Below are 18465 nucleotides of genomic sequence, written 5' to 3' on the forward strand. Positions count from 1 at the left end.
TTAAACAATGTATCTCTCATAATAATAGTATAGTTCATGAATTAAACTTTTGTGTAATTTCCTTTACTACATTGACCTTTGAATTAATACTAATTACTATATCTATGTTTTGTGGTTATAAATACTGAAATATTATTCTTGACATGTTATGTAAACAACTATGTACATGAAATATGAATCGAAAAGAACAAATCTTGTTATTTTTATAACCCGTCCTAAATGTACAATTCCGTAGTTAGTAAAACTCCTAGCGAATATACTTCATCTGGTTTATTCGTTACAATCTTCTAAGGACTGCCATCATTCTAAAGCCGTCCATTGATCTCTCATTTTTTCGACTAGTAATCTCATGAACACTGCACAAATAATACTACCTGATTTCTGATAATTGATATAATCTATGTATTTACTGTTCTTGATCTAAGAAAAGAAGATGAGGCAACCCCCAATGAACTTAATCGTAAAAAGGAATCCTGTTACGCGATATGTGTGGTGGCGTACTGCTACCTTGTTTAATTAAGACTTTTGCTAAACGTGCCGAGGTCAAAAATTGTAATATCACAGAGAGATGTAAGTACTTTTTTCGTTGTTTATAAAATCTAAAAATGCTATGCTATGTTGAAAAGCATTGGGGAATAAATTAAAATTGTTAGAAAACTGTGTATTTTCTTTAGAGAAAATAATTTATTTTCCAATAAGAAGGGATCCATCTTCAATGAACTATATTTAACGATTTGGGCAGCAAATTATTATTGGCATTGGTTCATTAAGAAAATAATAAAACTAAATAGGAATATATGATATTAGATGGGAGTGACACGGAAAAAGTTTATGTGCTTTCAGCCTTAAGTTTTCCTTCTGGATCTATATGTCATCTCAAGCTTTGCAGGTGAGAAATTAATAGCTTTCTTTTTGTCCTGGTTTTATAAGGATAAAATTAAATCTTTGCCTAACACTATTGTATTTCTTAAATAGTCAAAAACAATTTATCATATTGAATTAAAGACATTGTAAACAATTTCATACTATTTTATTTTAAAATATTACAGCCATAATATATCTCTGTATTTGGTTACTCAGAGTTTTGTGAACGACTCAACTCAGGTTTTTCACTTACAACCAAAACGTTACTGGTATAGAAGTTTAAATCTTTTTCAGAGTACAAGTAAAGTTTACTACGTCCTTCATCACCTTCACAGAACTGTTCCTGCATCACAGTTACGAATCACCGGGTAAAGCAACAGCCACCATGTTGTATTTTAGAATTACTGGGAATTCGGTAGTCAATGAATAGACATGGAGAAATAAACACACTTTTTTGATAAACGGTGAGATTTATTCTGGTTACTGTAAAAAACTTATAAGACACTTTCGTTCAAGAGGAAAAGTTTTAAACAGCCAGTTTTATCTTCCTGAGTCGTCGAAGGTCGGTTTTCATAAAATATCAAGACAGTCAATAACAATTTGTCTTCTGCTTTTATTATCAACCTATTGAGTTTAGTTTTCCTTCTTATACTTATATGCATATACTTGAACATCTAGAGATAAGAATAATTTTATTTTTGCTAGCTCATATGTCTGATTTTCTTCTAACACGTAATTTATATTAAAACTAGCGGACCCGGCGCGCTTCGCTGCGCATTTCAATAAGTTTCCCGCGGCTTCGCACGCAATTTCCCGTTGAAAACAGTACACTATATTCACTTATTCATTTTCTATCACATTCTAAACATTGCTGAGATAATTGATAGTCGTTCCTTCGTGAGCTTCTTGGGCGCATTATGAAGGTATGTACCACATTCCTGATACTTCTGTCAAAAAAAAACAACTAAGGTTGATTTTATAACATTCTTTATATTTGTAGCCAACGTAAGATAGTAATTATGATATCTGCATTGCTCTTCTGATCAAGCATGAGCATGGTTTATATTAAATAAATATTGCAGTTAAAGGTGAATTTTTTACGTCAAATTTGAATTGTATTATCTGGATAGTAAAGTCTATGTTTAACAGTGATTGCAGAAACAGTTTAAACAAAATTTGTCGTTTCTCTTAAGCTTACTCTATGCTTTAAAACTATAAGTGTAGTAATTAAATTATATATAAATATATTTTTTGTCGCATTATATATGTTTACAAAGAACAGCTGATTAAAAATTTTAAAAGACTCTTTCACTTAATAACATATGTTTGCTGCAATGCATTTCTTACGGGTATTTCTGTAACCAGTGGGGCGGAATCCTGAATCGGGAAAGGGATAAAAAGTATCCTATAACCTTCTACAGATCAAGACGAACAAATTAAAAAAAAAATTAGGCGAATCCGTCCAGCCGTTTGTGAGTGATGCTGTTACACACGAACAGTTTCATTTTTATATAATATAACGTTATACCATGCGTACAGTTAGTATATAGAACATTTATAATAACTTTTATCGTCCGAGTATAATCCCAAGAGTTATTATATAATGTTAAAATATATGACAAAGATTAAGAAAGCAATTTCACCCTTCAAGATTAGCTGGTTAATCTAGAATGCAGTTTCCCTAATATGCAGAAGCCTTTAACACCAGCATTCCCGGGGTGACTGTAGGTGTTATGACGGTTCATAGAAGAAATGTTTCTCATATTTTCTCTTCATTAGTCCAAAGCTATTTCGTAGCGGATATAATTGTAATTCGCTAATATTGTGCCAAAAATGTAATAATACTTATCGTACCTATATAACTTTAGATGTGCAAAACTTTTAATAAATAACAGTTGTGTTGCTTAATTTGTAGGAGAATCTTCGATCTCTTTACAACAAATATGTATATGAGAACTTTAACTGCTATCAACCCAGTCGTAATATTCAGGTGTAAGTGGACTTGCAGTTGAGAAATGAGACGAATAATGTGTTACTACTATTTATTTAAAATTTCAGAAAGCTTTTAAAAATTTAGTTTTTTAATATAATATCATTAACAGTAAAAATATTAAGTTACCCTTATCATTATTGCTAATAAAAATCTTGTAATTTAGGTATAATATTTATTTTAAAGTTTTGCTTATTTTAACTAAAATGTAGCTTATTATACTATAACCTCCCTACTGATATTAACCGTTTAAAGGTATTATTACGATCACGTAACAAAAGGAAACAATAATGACTTGAGTGGGAACGAAATAGGATTTCCAGGATATTCAGAACCAGGTACCTAACGCATAAAACGTCTACGACAATGTTGGAGGTTGTTGATTAGCTCGTAAGTGAAACGAGAATAAAAGAGCATATTTTAATTTGTGAAAGAGAATACTTTGAACAATATAAAGTACTGGAACATCCTATAAACTAAAATCATCAAAGAATCTTTAAGTCAGTATAGTATTTTCAATAATCTTCATGGAGCAAAAGAATAAGCACAGGCAATTTCATGTGCAACGTTTGAAAAAGATAAATGGTCTTTTTAACATTCCGTGAATATTAGTAATTTTTTCTAAATATAGTAAAAGATGGAATCCAGTAAAAGAGTTATACATTTTTAACCATATTTGCAAATCCATTACTTTATAAGTTTTCAATTTGGAATCTTTACCATTATTTTCAATTCAGTCATCTGCCTTATCTTAAATTTTTCTAGATATATAAAACATGTTTTCTGTATATAATTAGTAGGTTATCATGCCCTAACAGATGAAAGCGCTTTTGTAACAATACATTTTTAAAATAAAAAAGAAGTCTTCCATGCTAAAATTATTTCCTCGATTAGACATTTTTATGTTTTTTTATAAAAATTAAAGTGTAAATTGTATTAATATGTACTCATAAAAATAATTTGTCCCTTTTTTATTGTTAGAATATTTTTCTTGATTGGTTCACCGTCTATTATAGGAGGAATTCATGCACCCCTATGATTAAAATAAAGCATCAGTTAAATTTAGATTAATAGTTTATCTGCAATCCCAAGTAATACAGGGTAAAAAATCGCCGTGTAATTCCACCTGCCGCTTATACTAATAAACTTGTTACAATGCCAATGTTGCTTTGCAAAATGAAAGTCTAATATCAGTCAAAGATACCATTTTCCAGGAGCAACAGAACGGCTTGTCAAGCTGTGAAGGCTGATGTGGCTGCGCGTGACGTCGCTTTGTGACTTGTCAAGATTCAAGGGGACTGGAGATTGATGTTCATTCTCGCTCCAGTTCCTGGAGAGCTTTGATCACAGGATCAGAGCTGAAGTAGAAGATATCCGTTGTGAGGAATGCCAATAACACGGAAGCAGGCTGCTTTACACGCTCGGCAGTTGTCGGATGCATTCGCCACCGCTCGGGTGGTGGTATTGCCAGGGGCTGACAGAACACGGGTTCAGTCAGTTGGGTGAGATCACGCGGACTAGTCACATGTCGAGTCTGGATACCATAAAGATTCGTAAGTGACGGTTTTAATATTACAATATAAAATAAAAGTTCTCACTTTATTCACTGAAGTTTCTTATGATACTTGTAATATAATTTTTAAAAAACTCTATAATCCTGCTTAAATTATTACTTTATAAAATGAAATTAATAATACAAAATATTGTGTTTTGTACTTTGTAACATTATCATTAAAATAACTTCCATCTTTGATACGAAAACAATAGAAAGTTGAAGAATATCAAATAAATACTTAGACATACGTTATACGAATTATGTAAACAATTGAATGATAATTTAATTTAAAATTGAGAAGTTACTAAAAATACATCACAATATGTTAACTAACGTGTTAGTAAATATTTTGGGTTGAATTTATATAATATTTAATATAGGTATATTCACAATGTTTCGCATGAATATTATTTATTACAATAAATAGGGCATCAAGCTTTATTAGTTGATAATACAAACAGGTATTTAACAGAAAAATTGATTTTTAACAACATTTAATTTATTTTAAAGGATAAAACATATTTTTGAAACAGTAAATTACATTTTTTATTTGCATATCTTAGGGATTAAAGTAAATAATGAGGATATTCAAATATAATTTTCATTTTATTTTTTAAATGTGCAGCCATTATAAAGCAAATCTTTTAAATGAAATTTACATGCAATGTAAATAAATTACAGAGTTGGAAAGGTTTTGTTAATTTACCGTTGAAAGAAAATGTTTTAATGGAATTAAGTGATTAAAGTGGTTTGTTTGTGACACGTTCCGAGTAACGACTTTTCTGTTCTTGAATAAGTAATTAGGTCATCATTTATATTTGAGTGGAAACTACGAAGTGCTGTAAGATTTCATAGTGGAGGATACTCTATGGCATTGTCATTATACTTCCTAAATAATAGTTATTTTTATAATCAAATACTAAGGGTATTGAATCTGTAAAATAATGTTGCTAGATTTTATATATTATGTAGCTATTAAAAATTAGAAATACTGAAACAGCCCTAATTGAAATGTTTGGTTATAAATACATATTTTGATGATATTTATAAAACAGTTGATTGATCTTTACAGAACGAATCTCCTTAAAATATTTAAACAATAGTTTAGGCACAAATAGTTAAAAATTGTATAAATTAATCTCATTAACGATTACAACATGCAGTAATAAGAACATTGCACTCCTAACTATAACTTGAAGGGTGCTGTACCACACGATGTTCTACAAATATCATTCTATACAAAGTTAGAGTAGCAAAGTACTTTTTTGTCTTACATTATTCACCATTACATGGAAGAGCGTTCAATAACGGGAGGTTTCGCCAACCTGAAGCTTAAGGGTGAGTGATAAATTATCGGCAAACCTGTCACTTCCTCTTGCACTTTAACGTTACACATCTACTTTCCTTCTCTGCAAGTACATTCTTACTTTCAAATTTTACCTTCTTGTCAGTAAAATGCAAGCACAATACAGGACAGTAACATAGATTTCATTTAAATATATAATTTTTAGAACTGTATAATCAGTACGTACAATGTATGTCTCACCACAGTGTTGTGTGTTATACTTACATACTATCCTACAAAACTAGCAATCTTCAATGTTATAAAATCATTCCTTAGAGGTGTGTTGTAAGTGAGCCTATCCATTTTGGAATATTTGTAATCTGGAGAGCGTATAATTTAATGGATTTTTATAATGCCTTTAAATAAAATAATTTAAATCCATTCAACTCATGGTATATGCAATTGAATTACTAAATTAAACAAATATGTTTTCTATAGCATAGACACACTAACAGAGAGTTTTTAACTATATAAATTTATCTGAAAATCTTGGGAATGTTATAGGTTTGTTTAGTAATAGCACACTATTTTGTTTTTAACTTGTACAAAGATAGAAATTAAAATGTTATTTAACTAAAAATAAACTTGTGTTGAATTACAATTTCGAATATAATGAAGATATTATTCGTAACTCGGATCGTATTATTCTTTTTTGTGCTTAATTAAGTGTCGCTCTTGAATTCTCCGTGCTCTTAAACACATAAGTCACGAGAAATATCCAAAATTCGAAGGTAATAAGTTTACTTAATTTTCTTAAAATCAGTTGTGTACATTACTGCTATTTCTGAGGAATACATTTAAATAAATAAATCTTATAAATGAATAGTTACATATATACATATATGATTATTTATTTATAAGATATTTCTTCTTCGCCTAATTCTGTATTTAATTCTCTTTAGCTTCCACTTAAGCATATAGACTTATATAAGGGTGTGTTCATAAAAGGGTGTAACAAACTTCTGTGGCTGTTGGAACGCACGATTCCAAAACAAAATATCACATTAATAGGTCGAAAGTCTGACGTTTAGCCTAGTATCGGCCATGTTTATGTTTAATTCCTTATCATCTCTAGAACTAAAAAACAATATTGACCAAACTTTGAGCACACAAGTTATGAAAATAAGAGATCAATACAAAATTATTGTGTTATTAGGTAAATTTACAAAAACTTTATAAGAAACACAAATTAATAGATGTGATAAAAACTATTTTAAAACTGTTGAAATATTTTTTTCAACGAAGTCCATGTACGCATAGCGAGCTCGACCACTGTTTAAAAGCTTTTACAGCCAGGAAGCAACAACAAATATTGTCAGTTGAGAGGTATCAGATGTTTTGCATCAGTAAAACAAATTTACAAGATAAGGTCTATTTTTTATTTTTTATCACAACTGTAACTCTTTTTTCAAGGACTTCCATCAGTTAATAAGTGAGCACGTCCATATTAAATTCATGCTTGTACAAGCAAGGAGCAACAAGCATGTCAAAACAGCTGATACCTCTCAACTGACAATGATGGGTGTTGCTCCCGATGCTCCTTGTAAAAACAACACTCTCAGAAAAACTAAACGGTTTGTTATAAAGATTTTTATTTAGGAATGTATACAGTGAGTTATTGACAAAATTCTATTTCTATTACTAACATCGAAAAGTCAATATATCACCTACACTGAGTAGGTGGATGTACAATTGTATACATTACTTCCTATTTTGACGCAATAATAGTATATGAATTGGATTTTATTTTTGTTGTTGTATGTTGTATAAACATTAATAAGAATAGGTGCAAGGACCAAACCCTGGAAAATTCCACAATGATGTCCCTCTGCTTACTACCTACTCGTTATCGTCATCCAAGATAAATCTGAACCAAAATATCTCTCTACGTGAAGGTTATAATGACATATTAAAATGAGATACGAGTGAGGTTATAAACTGTATCGAGTCATCCAATTTCACTGAATGGAGTAGTCTCAAAACGCTGTCTAAGATTGCTGGTAGATCCACGAATTCAGTTTCAAATTTAGTAACAATTTATTCACCGAATTATAATAATGGAACTTAAAAATACCAGTTATGCCTAGATCTGATATTCAAGAGAGAAACTTCCAGAAAATAGAGGGAAATTTATTGTTCTAAAAGTTTTTGTAAATTCATATCATACACTTAGTAGCAAAGCTGGCATTAAAATGGCATTTTCATAAACATTGTCAGAAAACGTGTTTAACGTTGAAGTGTTAAGTAGAGATTGCCCTCTACACATTTACATATACCTATATGTACCATCTTTATACGTAAACCTTTCTTTTTCAAATCTCCCCATTTATTTTTATAATATAATAGACAACCAACTCAAAATTTCTATATTGCTTTCATTCCCGTACCTGTACTCCGTACCATTTAAAATTCTATTATGTTGTCCTTATTCAAATTTTGTATTAAAATAAGCAACCTAACATGTTCGCTCAGGATCTTTCAGAGGTTAGGTTCAAACTCCAATGCTGCATATGTAATGGATTATATTAAAATTTTAGTCCATAGATAATACATACAATACAAGTACTATACATGTAAAATACATATATCGTATTTATGTACATATATATTTTAAAATCTCGAAAACAACTATTATAGGGTTATGAAAAGCAGTATATAAATACACGTATTATAGGTATTGTATTATATTTAGAGGTGAGATGTAATAAAGGAAACAAAGAAGCAACTGTAATGGGCAGATTGTATTATAATCAATAACCAAATGGGCCTATAAATGGTCTTGCTTGGTCACAGGTTTTAATAGTTATATCATACAAAATATGGGTCGTATATCTATCTATATATAGGAGTAAAAGTACGAGTGTAACGATTTTCAACTTTATTTATGTAGCATTTCATTAAATTTTAACCCTTGAAGGGATTTTATTGTATGCCTGAACGATGGCAAATATCCGGGAAAACTCCTGTCTACTTGAAGTGAACTAGTAGCGTAAGGTTTAAGTAAAAGAAAGCGAGATTCTTGAATGTTTTTACCATTATTATAACGTACACTAGAAAATGAATTTGAGAAAATTTAAAACTTAAACATTTGTCACGTTTACACACAATTAACAATTGCTCCACTGACGATTCTCCGTCACCAGTTATTCTATGGTTCTTTGTTTATACATTTTCTGTGTTTATCAGTGTTTTGACGTAATGACGTAATATCCATTACTGTTTCTTACTATCTGAGGTGCTTAAAGCAAGAAAGAGATAATTAAGAAAGAATAAATTATACTAATAAGTTTTAATTAAATTGATTTTTTAGGTTTAATGGTTGGAATTAATACATGTACGAAAATCCAAGTAATGTTTTCATTACATTCATTTCAGGAATCTTGTTTAGATAAAATTTTAGTTTTTGTGCAAAGCTATAGATTCATACTTTTAAGCCTCCAAACCGGTTTCACTATAATAAAGTAGTTAAATATAGTCAATTAAAAGCAGTGGTTTTACTGTTTTTGACTGCTTATTAATAGCGGACAGAGATATTTACTTGCAAACATAGTCATTACTACATTTCCTAGGGGAAAGAAACATAGTGTATAAAATAACAGCGCTAAAAATTTGTTTCCTTATTGTAGAAAAGAATATGCCCTTTGGAGGTACAAGAGGCTCAGTTAGGCGGTGGGAAGAGAGCTTCATTAGTCATTTTTCCAAGTGTCTTTTATAATTTAAATGTAGAAGGCACAAAAGGGCCCTTATTTCCTGCTTTCAACAAACAAATGAACAGTTAATGAATGAAGTTTATATTTATGAAATGCTTTTCATTTACCATTTCCATTTTGATTATTAATAATTTCATTGTATTTCTTTAATTGAAAGATTCACATTTAATGAGTTTGAAAAATTATTTAAATTGATATTTTTTTATATATGTCATTAATTGAAAATTGTGCTTATTTCTTAAAAAAGGAAACACTATTTTACTTCATATTTTCTAATACCTATTGTACAAATAAACCTGTTTATTATGTGAATTTTCACGAATAAAGATAAAACACTACGCTGCAGATCAATCACGTCTTTCTACATTCAAACTTGCTCTCAAATCGTCATATATACATCAAAGGCTCTTTCTCATACTTTGATGACTTTAGAATGCAAGGAGTAGCTTTATTATATATTGAATTGTGCATTCAATCCATATTCTAAGCATACCTGTACAATTTTACTTGCTACTATGATATTGAAATGCAAGCTATCATTACAATAGTATTAGATCTATATTGATATAATTAGTCGCATATCGTGCACCCAATCATGTAGTCATTAACGGATTATGTTATATGTGGTATTCTATCATTATCTTCTTATTGCATTGACTGGACTGCCAAATCAAATTAGAAATTACTTTAATCAGCAGAGAGAGCTTCACTTAATGCGGTTAGCTTCAAATAAATAGTAGAGCCTTCTAAATTTGTAATTAAGTTAGGAAACTCGACAATGTGGAAGTCTGATTAATTAGTTTTCGCACGAAATCGGAGCATCATATGTATTAGTAGGTTTTCAACGTGATCAGAATTGTCTTAAGTTATATTATGGGGAAAAACCTTTATAAGTAAAGTTTATACTTATTTGATAATTGTTAATCTGTTTTATTTAGTAATTTTTAATTTATTGTAGCATTTACTTCTCAATAATATAATTTTAAATGCTGAGAATCGTGTAGCCAATGTTCTTTCAAAAAATCCCTTTTACACTGATTTTGTAAACAATCTACAAAAGCCCTAAAATATTTTGAATAATTTCACTCCCGTTGTTATACAAGAACTGTCACGATTTAACAGCAAAAACAATGTGGCCGAACGGTTGAAAGAAGTTTGAGTTTATGTATTTTTTATGAGGTTGTCTAATTACCGATCAAAATATACAATACAAGAAATCTAAAGAAAGGAATAACACAAAATCATTGTGATGACATGATAATTTTACGAAGTAAGAAGTACCTATAGTAAAATTATACCGCAAACTGTAGATAATTGTGATTATATTATTCCATTGGGGGAAACCTTGTGTATAAAACATGGTTATAAATAATTTAATAATCGTTTCATTCTCATAAATAATATTTTATTATAAATAGCGTAATTTTATTGAATTATACATAATTTTAAATATGCTATTCTCTGTACTTGTAAAATTTACATTTATTCATAATTTTAATTTTATTATTTTAACTTCAGCTCTTTAATTTTTTCACGAAAATATGTAAATTTTATTGATTAACATCATCGTAGCTTTTCATGAAGGAATAAAATTATTCTAATTATTTTACTAAACACATGTCTGATGAATGGAGACAACTTAATATTTTATTATTTAATAAATATTAAAATAACGAAATTTTGGTTTACCACATTGATTACCTTTTGAACAATTTACTTCTCTGCAATGTTTTATTTTTTTATACTTTATTAGTTGTACAAAATATTTGAATTTTTACCTCATTTCATATACTGCTAAGTAGGAGTTCACAATACCACGTGTAACATAACAGGCTTCAATGAGGTTGAATGCAAATTATAACATATAAACCTCACTTTATTTTTGGTATGTTCGGCAGACAATTAGACATAAAAAAACCAGAACATAAAAGACATTTTTACATCCTAGTATTCAAAAGAGAAAGTATCTTTTCCTACGAGGTAACTAGCTTGAATGCCCTACAGCAAAACTGCATGGTTGAACATGCGCTATAATAATATAACTAAGAATTATCCATCTAGAAATAAGAACTAATGTAGAAATGTCTACTTATATCTTTGCATAGTTAAAATTCGTGTAATGGTTTGTGAAAAGTAAAAATTTCCTGTTATTGTAACTAACTTGTTTAAAAATTTATTATTTACTGTAAAATTTTTCGTTTCCCTCACGGCTATTTATAATTATAATTTTAAAAACATTTTTAATGCTCATAAAAATATAATTGAGTGAGATGCACGGTTATCTTCGATCTCAGTGTTGATTATATAGAAGTTAAGTTTCATTTTAGTGTTTGCAAGATATCCTGCAGACTGATAAACAAACATAGACAAAATAGATCTCAATAATGCTCAGCCAACGAAACATTGAAAATTTAACATTGAACATTGTTTGTATAATGTCTTCCTTGTCTGTTACAGGTAATGCGGAGTGTGCGTGATGGTGAATGGCCCCTTTATTAGAGTGATTATCTTGGCAGGGCTCTTCAGACACTCGAGTGCAGCGAGCAAAGAGATCACTCAGGAAAACGAGGCTATAGACGATTCTGAAAGTGAGTTTTTATTTATATAAATGAATATTTTTGTAAATCATTCTTAAATTTTATCAAATATATCACATTTATATTGATTTTCTTTTATTATAGTCTTTAAAAACCGACTGGATCATCTTAATTTACTAGAATTTTGTAATAAGTCTGGTCAAGTTTGGTTTAAAGAAATGGTAATGAAATTTAATAGTTTGGTCCAATTTACAATTTCATTCCATATACATAATTTTAATTAGGTGTTATAAATGGTTTACTTGTAAATCATGAAATGTATTTAATAATTATCCTGTACGTTTCAGCCGGAGTTACCTGCTATACTTGTGTCAACGTTTCTGATAACTCCATGTGCAACGAGTTCGCTATTGACCACCCTTGTCCGAAAGGTGATAAATATGTGATAATAAATGTTAATACAATTTATAAAATCCACTTTGAACCTTTAAATGGACTTAATGGAAGTACATAAATCATTCTTGTTTTTTTGTAGTAACTAATTCATAAATGTTTTGTTATATTTATACCTCAAATCTGAAAACTGTGAAAAAATTTGTTATTATTAATTAATAGTAATAATAATACTTTTAATTTCCACCATTTAAAAACAAATAAAAATATTTACATTCTCTGGAAATTCACTGACCTAAAACCAGTAGCTGGTCTTCTTAATGAAAACAAAACAATTTACAAACACAAAATAAAATGAGTTCTTTCCTAATAAAAACAATATCCCAGCCAAAAAGATGCTCTCTATGACGTCTGCATCTGACTAAAGCGTCCAGACGCATATAATGAAAAACGGTACACACACACATACATATATACCCACATAAATACAGTATACATTGGCTACATGTACAATATAATATTCAAAGTTGCCATTCACTAATCTATATTCAAAATAAATCTAAAATATTAATTATAAGTTTGGCTAATACCAATTACAAAGAAAAAGCAAATAAAAGTTAATTATAACGATAAAATAAAATAAGTTCAGAACTCAGTGCACTATTCAAAAATCTAAATGAAAAATTGAATATTCAACTCACAAAATGTGTTTGTTAGAGAGGAGATAATATCATTGAAATTGACGATGTATGTGGCTTTCATGATTATTCCATTAAGTTAAAATGTCAAACGCTAGGACTTCTTGACTCAAATTTGATTGTTAGAATTATATTCAAATATTTAGTACTTGAGCCTTTCACTCCTCAGAAAGCGAGTGCTCTCTTTTCCGTGTGTTTATTTATAGCATTGAATGAATTATCTCTTGTATAACTAATACAAACAATGGTAATTCTCAGCTCATTTAACTTTAGTGTCTATGAATGTTTCAGGGGAGAACTTCTGCCACACATTACACATAATGGACTCGACGGGCGCCAGTGTCGTCGTCAACAAAAAGTGCGCTGACAGTAGAGAATGTTTGCCGCAGGGTGTCGGCTGCGTCTCCATCGACTCGCAGACAGTACGTATCTTCCACAATACACGTACGAGGGTAGATGCATTAAAGATTTAAACATACTCTTAATTCAGTACAATATTTACTAATATTTTTACAAATGATATTAAAATATATTACCTTATAAGTTAATAATTATACACACATTTAGTTAAAATATTTCTAATAAAAAAGTTATAAACTTCATTATATCATTGGTACAAAATACTACGAATATAAAAAAAATAATAATTACTCTTGTATCATTTACAAGCTTATTAGGATGCAGTATAAAATTAAATTTTTAAATTCACAGAATGGAATTCGTGACGAGAGTAAGGAAATTTCTGGATTTGCCACTCTGAAAAAAAGTTCTGTAGATGCGGCTGTGATTCCTTATTAAGAACCTTACAAGGCCTTTACGAAATAGTGGCGTTGTCTGTCTCCCCGTCCGTTTGTCAATCCGTTTATCTGTTCAGTTCATTTTTAAAGAAAGGTCTCACGGAACTGGGTGCATATCCTCATTTTGTTTATAAGAAGAACCCTACTGATTTTTTGATTAAAAGGTTAACGGCTTCCCACTCGTCTCTCTGTCAGACCTAGTCATACATTGTATGTCACGTTCTGTCTTTACCCACGAATATAGTTTTATACTTTTCATTTGTAAGCTATAAGTTCTAGTTGAGTTTTTAATAAAACAAGTTTTATAACTTTATTTTGTAAGCTATAAATTGTAAGTGAGTTTTTAAAATACCTCAAAAACTATTAATAAAATATAGATACATCACATGTGGTGGTTTTTTAAAATCATTATTACTTTGATTAAATAATTTAACTTCAAATAGCCACACAGTTTATGTATTTATAGTTTACACATTCATGCGTTTTAACAATGCCGATTTGAAATATTTTGTATAATTTTATAATTAAGTGTTTGTAAAGTTAATTTGGCTCAGAATCGAACACACCAACCAAAATTACGAATATTATGGCCTGAATACATAACCTTGATATTTTATAAGATACCTATCACTGATTATATCTATGAATTACTAAATAACTTGAAATTTCGTATATCGTATATTTAGTTTTGTTGTGTCTTCTTTTGTAACAACACAAATTTTAGACTAAGAAAACAAGTAAATCAAAATATTTATACCTTAAACACAATGTGTATACCTCAGTAATTTCTCGCATAAAAGGCTTCACTGAAGTAAAATGTAAAATTCCCAATTTATTGCTTATTTTGTTCTTGAGATGTTCTTCGGTCACACAGACAATCAGAAAATAATATACCAAAGAATTTACTAGTCTAAAGTAAGTGAAAGAGAGGCTTTAATAAAAGCCAGCAAATGCCAATTGATGAACATGCACGGTTAAAGAGTTTTTTCCTCTCAATGTGAAAATGGAGGTTTATACATAATGTGAATACGATATCTTTCTTGTTATATCCTTGAGATAGTATGTATGTGTTTGTGTGTATATCTATTACTATGTCACACGTTGAAAATTTTTTATGATTATACTCAGTAAAGTTACAAATTAATTTCCTTTTACATTTTCTCGTTTTCATCTTTCTGACTTCTTATATATAAAATTAACGCTAACTCAATGTTCCCTTTATGCGTTTCAGTTTTTAGAAAGTTTTGAGAAAACTATATAGGTTTATAAATTTGTTTTCGCAAAATAATGTGGACTTACAGACAGAAAAATATGTTTGTTACATATATAAATATTGCATTTAAAAATGCTCGGACACTTGCGTTGCCAGATCATTTTAAAACGAGATATTAGGGAAATTGTTTTGACATTAAAAAAAGTGAGAGAATACAGGTATTCCGGCTAACGCCAAGACTATGCTATAAGTTGAAGCTTAAGTTAATTGAATTCGTGGAACGGCGCAAGAACAACGTTTACGTTTAACGGTTTATCGGCTTCTCATTTAAGGTCAAAGGCGTCAACACCTTGTTCATGACATCCCATTTTCTAACCTCCTAAATCCATTTATGCTTTTTCAAGCAGAATTCAAGAGCTCATTTTTATTTTACTATGTATGAAAATCATCTTATAACTTTATTAATTTATGTATGAAGAAATTATGTAACCTGAACGTGCGTTGCATTAGTCTTCATTTTACAAATTATTAAGAGGTGGAGTGAATTTTATCAAGCCTACTTTTACACTAAAGCTTCAGATATTTTGTGTATACATTAAAACTCTACCATTATATTTAGCTATTATTAGTGTAATCAATTCGTGTTCCTAAAATTGCCTCAAAAGTTAAAGCTAGTGGTTTATATAGTCATGTATCGCGTTTACTGGCCTATGTTTTTTTCTAATAAAACCTTAAGTAATGAAAGTGTGTTCTCCTACTTTCAAATCAATAACTGTTTAAAATCTCAAAATTTTGTAAGTTTTAAGCTTTTACGAAGCAAGCAGATCATATGTTTCTTGAATCGCTTGCCAATCGTACTATATTTATGCACATTTATCCAAATTAATAGGTAATTGGTGAGCTGAGAACATAAGCAACCTTTTCTGTATTAGTAAAACATTTACCTTTCCATGTATAAACAGTTAAAAATAACAACTCGTTTAAGAATAAATTGTTAATTATCATCAGAAATAAGCACACTTGATTTAATTTTTTATTTACGTGTCTTCAAGCAGTAAACATACGTTTCAGTGATAAATACGTAAATTATATTGGTCTGCTTTGATTTGCAAGTATTTCGTTTTCAAAACCAATGCTTAATAATGATAATACGTGGAATAGACTAAATGTTTGCGGTTTGAAACATTAAATACACTAGCACTGACAATTGCTTTTTCCAAGCCTAAATCTTTAGCTTTCTTAGCGCAATCACTTGTTATGTCGTGAGATGGAGTTTGCTGGGATATTTTGAAAAACATCGAGTCTGTTTCAAATCATTTAAATGTCTAACGTCACAATTAAATTATTCTTGTTTGCTCCGTTCAAGGTTATGCATGTATATTCATAGGATTTGGAAAGTTACTATAGTTAAATAGGTTTCTATTTTGGTTTAAACTCACTTTCAGTCTAGTTTTTATTTCCAGTTTCCAGTCTAGCCGCACTTGTTATCCCGATTACAAATTATATACGAATGTAATTCTCAAAGATTACTTAGATTAAAAAGCATTTACTTCCAACTGTTATAATCTAACATTAGTAGCAAATTGACTACAACTCATGAATTTAATTTATCTGAAAACGCTATAGTTCAGAGCAGTGTAACAAATATATCTTTCTTGAATAACTACAATGTAGGCATTATATTTATTGTAGTCCAATATAAATCCTATAGGTTGTAAGGTAAAACCATTGAAGATCCTAATTAACCATAATTAAAGTTATTTATTTTATCTATTCAGTGAATATGGCATGTGAACTATTTGTTAATTAATGCACTGATATACTTATGTTTAATTTTTTAAGTGAAATAATAGTTATCATACTCTATGTATGTTTCAGGTGTGTGTGTCATGTTGTGACGAGATGTACTGTAATGTGACGGTACCCACCAACAAGACCACGGCGATCTACTCAAGCACTCGCAAGAGCAAGGGCAAGCTGCACCCGATCCTGTCAAACACAAGGGTGCGGAGTATGTCACAAACCCTCATGCCCCCCACCATCCTCTACGCCCTTGCCAACATGTGTATATACTCGTTATAGATTTTTGTCATTGTCCCCTCGATGAATCAGGGTCACGCAAGGCTTTACCTCGCGGTATGGGGTGCGGCTAGATGTTTATATACTGTTTAAGTGTGAATAAAACTATGAATACCACAGACTATTTTCTTACTTTAGTTGAGATATCGATTTCTGAAGGAATGTAACATTAAAAAGAAGGAATAGAACAGGGCATTTCAAGTATATAATCAATATATGTATTGTGTATAATGGTTTTTGTAAATAATATCAGTCATTTCTTATCACTTTTCTTTCAAGCTTATTGTTGACTTGAAAATATACGTTTTCAGACAAATTTATCTAATAATTTGAAAACATTATTTTATGAAAGTGTTCAATTTCTTTAAATTTCTTCTTTTTCAATTGTCTTGACAATTTCAATTCAGTCAAATGTTTTAGATTAATAAACTCTTCTAATTTGTTAAAATGATTCAAAGTGATAAAGCAATTATAACGCCATAAAAATATAAACAAATAAACTAACACTAAAATTCTTAACTTAAATCAAGAAATAAGAGCTGTGCTGATTGTAGAATCTATAAAAATGAAAGTTACGTTATTAATGCTACAGATGAATATAACTACTACAAATATAAAGATCGTAAATCCTAAAATCTAATGAAACCATTATATAATATATCATAGATTTGTTATTATTATTATATTACTATTATTATATAAGCCTAAACTATAATGGCTATTAAACAGCACTCGCACTTCTACAGAAGAACCTGTGCTCAACCGGCTGTGAATTATATTTATAGTTTACATTTATAAATGTAGTTATTGATAAAATACACTAGTAATATGAAATCTGTGTAATTGTTTTAATTTCGTTCTACGAGTACGTAAATCATTGTGTAATACTCAACAAATATTCGTGTATGAGTAAGTTCAAGTTATGGCATTGGAAATAAAAATAAATATTTTTTGAGTGAATTTTCTTTGTTTCTCTGTGGTGTCCCTGATGTATACAGATAGAAATAGTTTCTTATTCATTATGTTGAACAGCTTTTTTTCTAGATTAACTTTGTGTTTTCTGATTGTTTTATACACTGTAGTTTTAATTGGTGAAAATAATTTCAATAATATAGCATATATTTCAATACGACAATAAATAAAAAGTTGTAACAAAAAAATTCAAACAGAGACTTTAAAAACATTTTGTATTACACTTTCGACTAAATGTTTCCTATTTCCTTAAAATTTCCCCTGAAACCGTTTCATTTTCATGGCGTTTAACCAATATATTCACAATATTCT

General features: G+C 29.6%; 1 protein-coding gene across 1 annotated transcript; it reads left to right on the plus strand.

Annotated features, from left to right (window-relative positions):
* The first annotated feature begins 4356 nt into the window (after positions 1 to 4356).
* On the plus strand, positions 4357 to 18141 carry LOC124363863 (ly6/PLAUR domain-containing protein 6-like). Its single transcript, XM_046819126.1, has 5 exons — positions 4357 to 4407; positions 11922 to 12052; positions 12349 to 12432; positions 13384 to 13514; positions 16981 to 18141. Exons 2-5 carry the CDS (start codon positions 11941 to 11943, stop codon positions 17182 to 17184), a joined length of 531 nt encoding a protein of 176 aa, XP_046675082.1. The 5' UTR covers positions 4357 to 4407; positions 11922 to 11940; the 3' UTR covers positions 17185 to 18141.
* The last annotated feature ends 324 nt before the right edge of the window (positions 18142 to 18465 follow it).

The sequence above is a fragment of the Homalodisca vitripennis genome, chromosome 5 (genome assembly GCF_021130785.1).
Source record: "Homalodisca vitripennis isolate AUS2020 chromosome 5, UT_GWSS_2.1, whole genome shotgun sequence".
In the NCBI taxonomy this organism is placed as follows: domain Eukaryota; kingdom Metazoa; phylum Arthropoda; class Insecta; order Hemiptera; family Cicadellidae; genus Homalodisca; species Homalodisca vitripennis.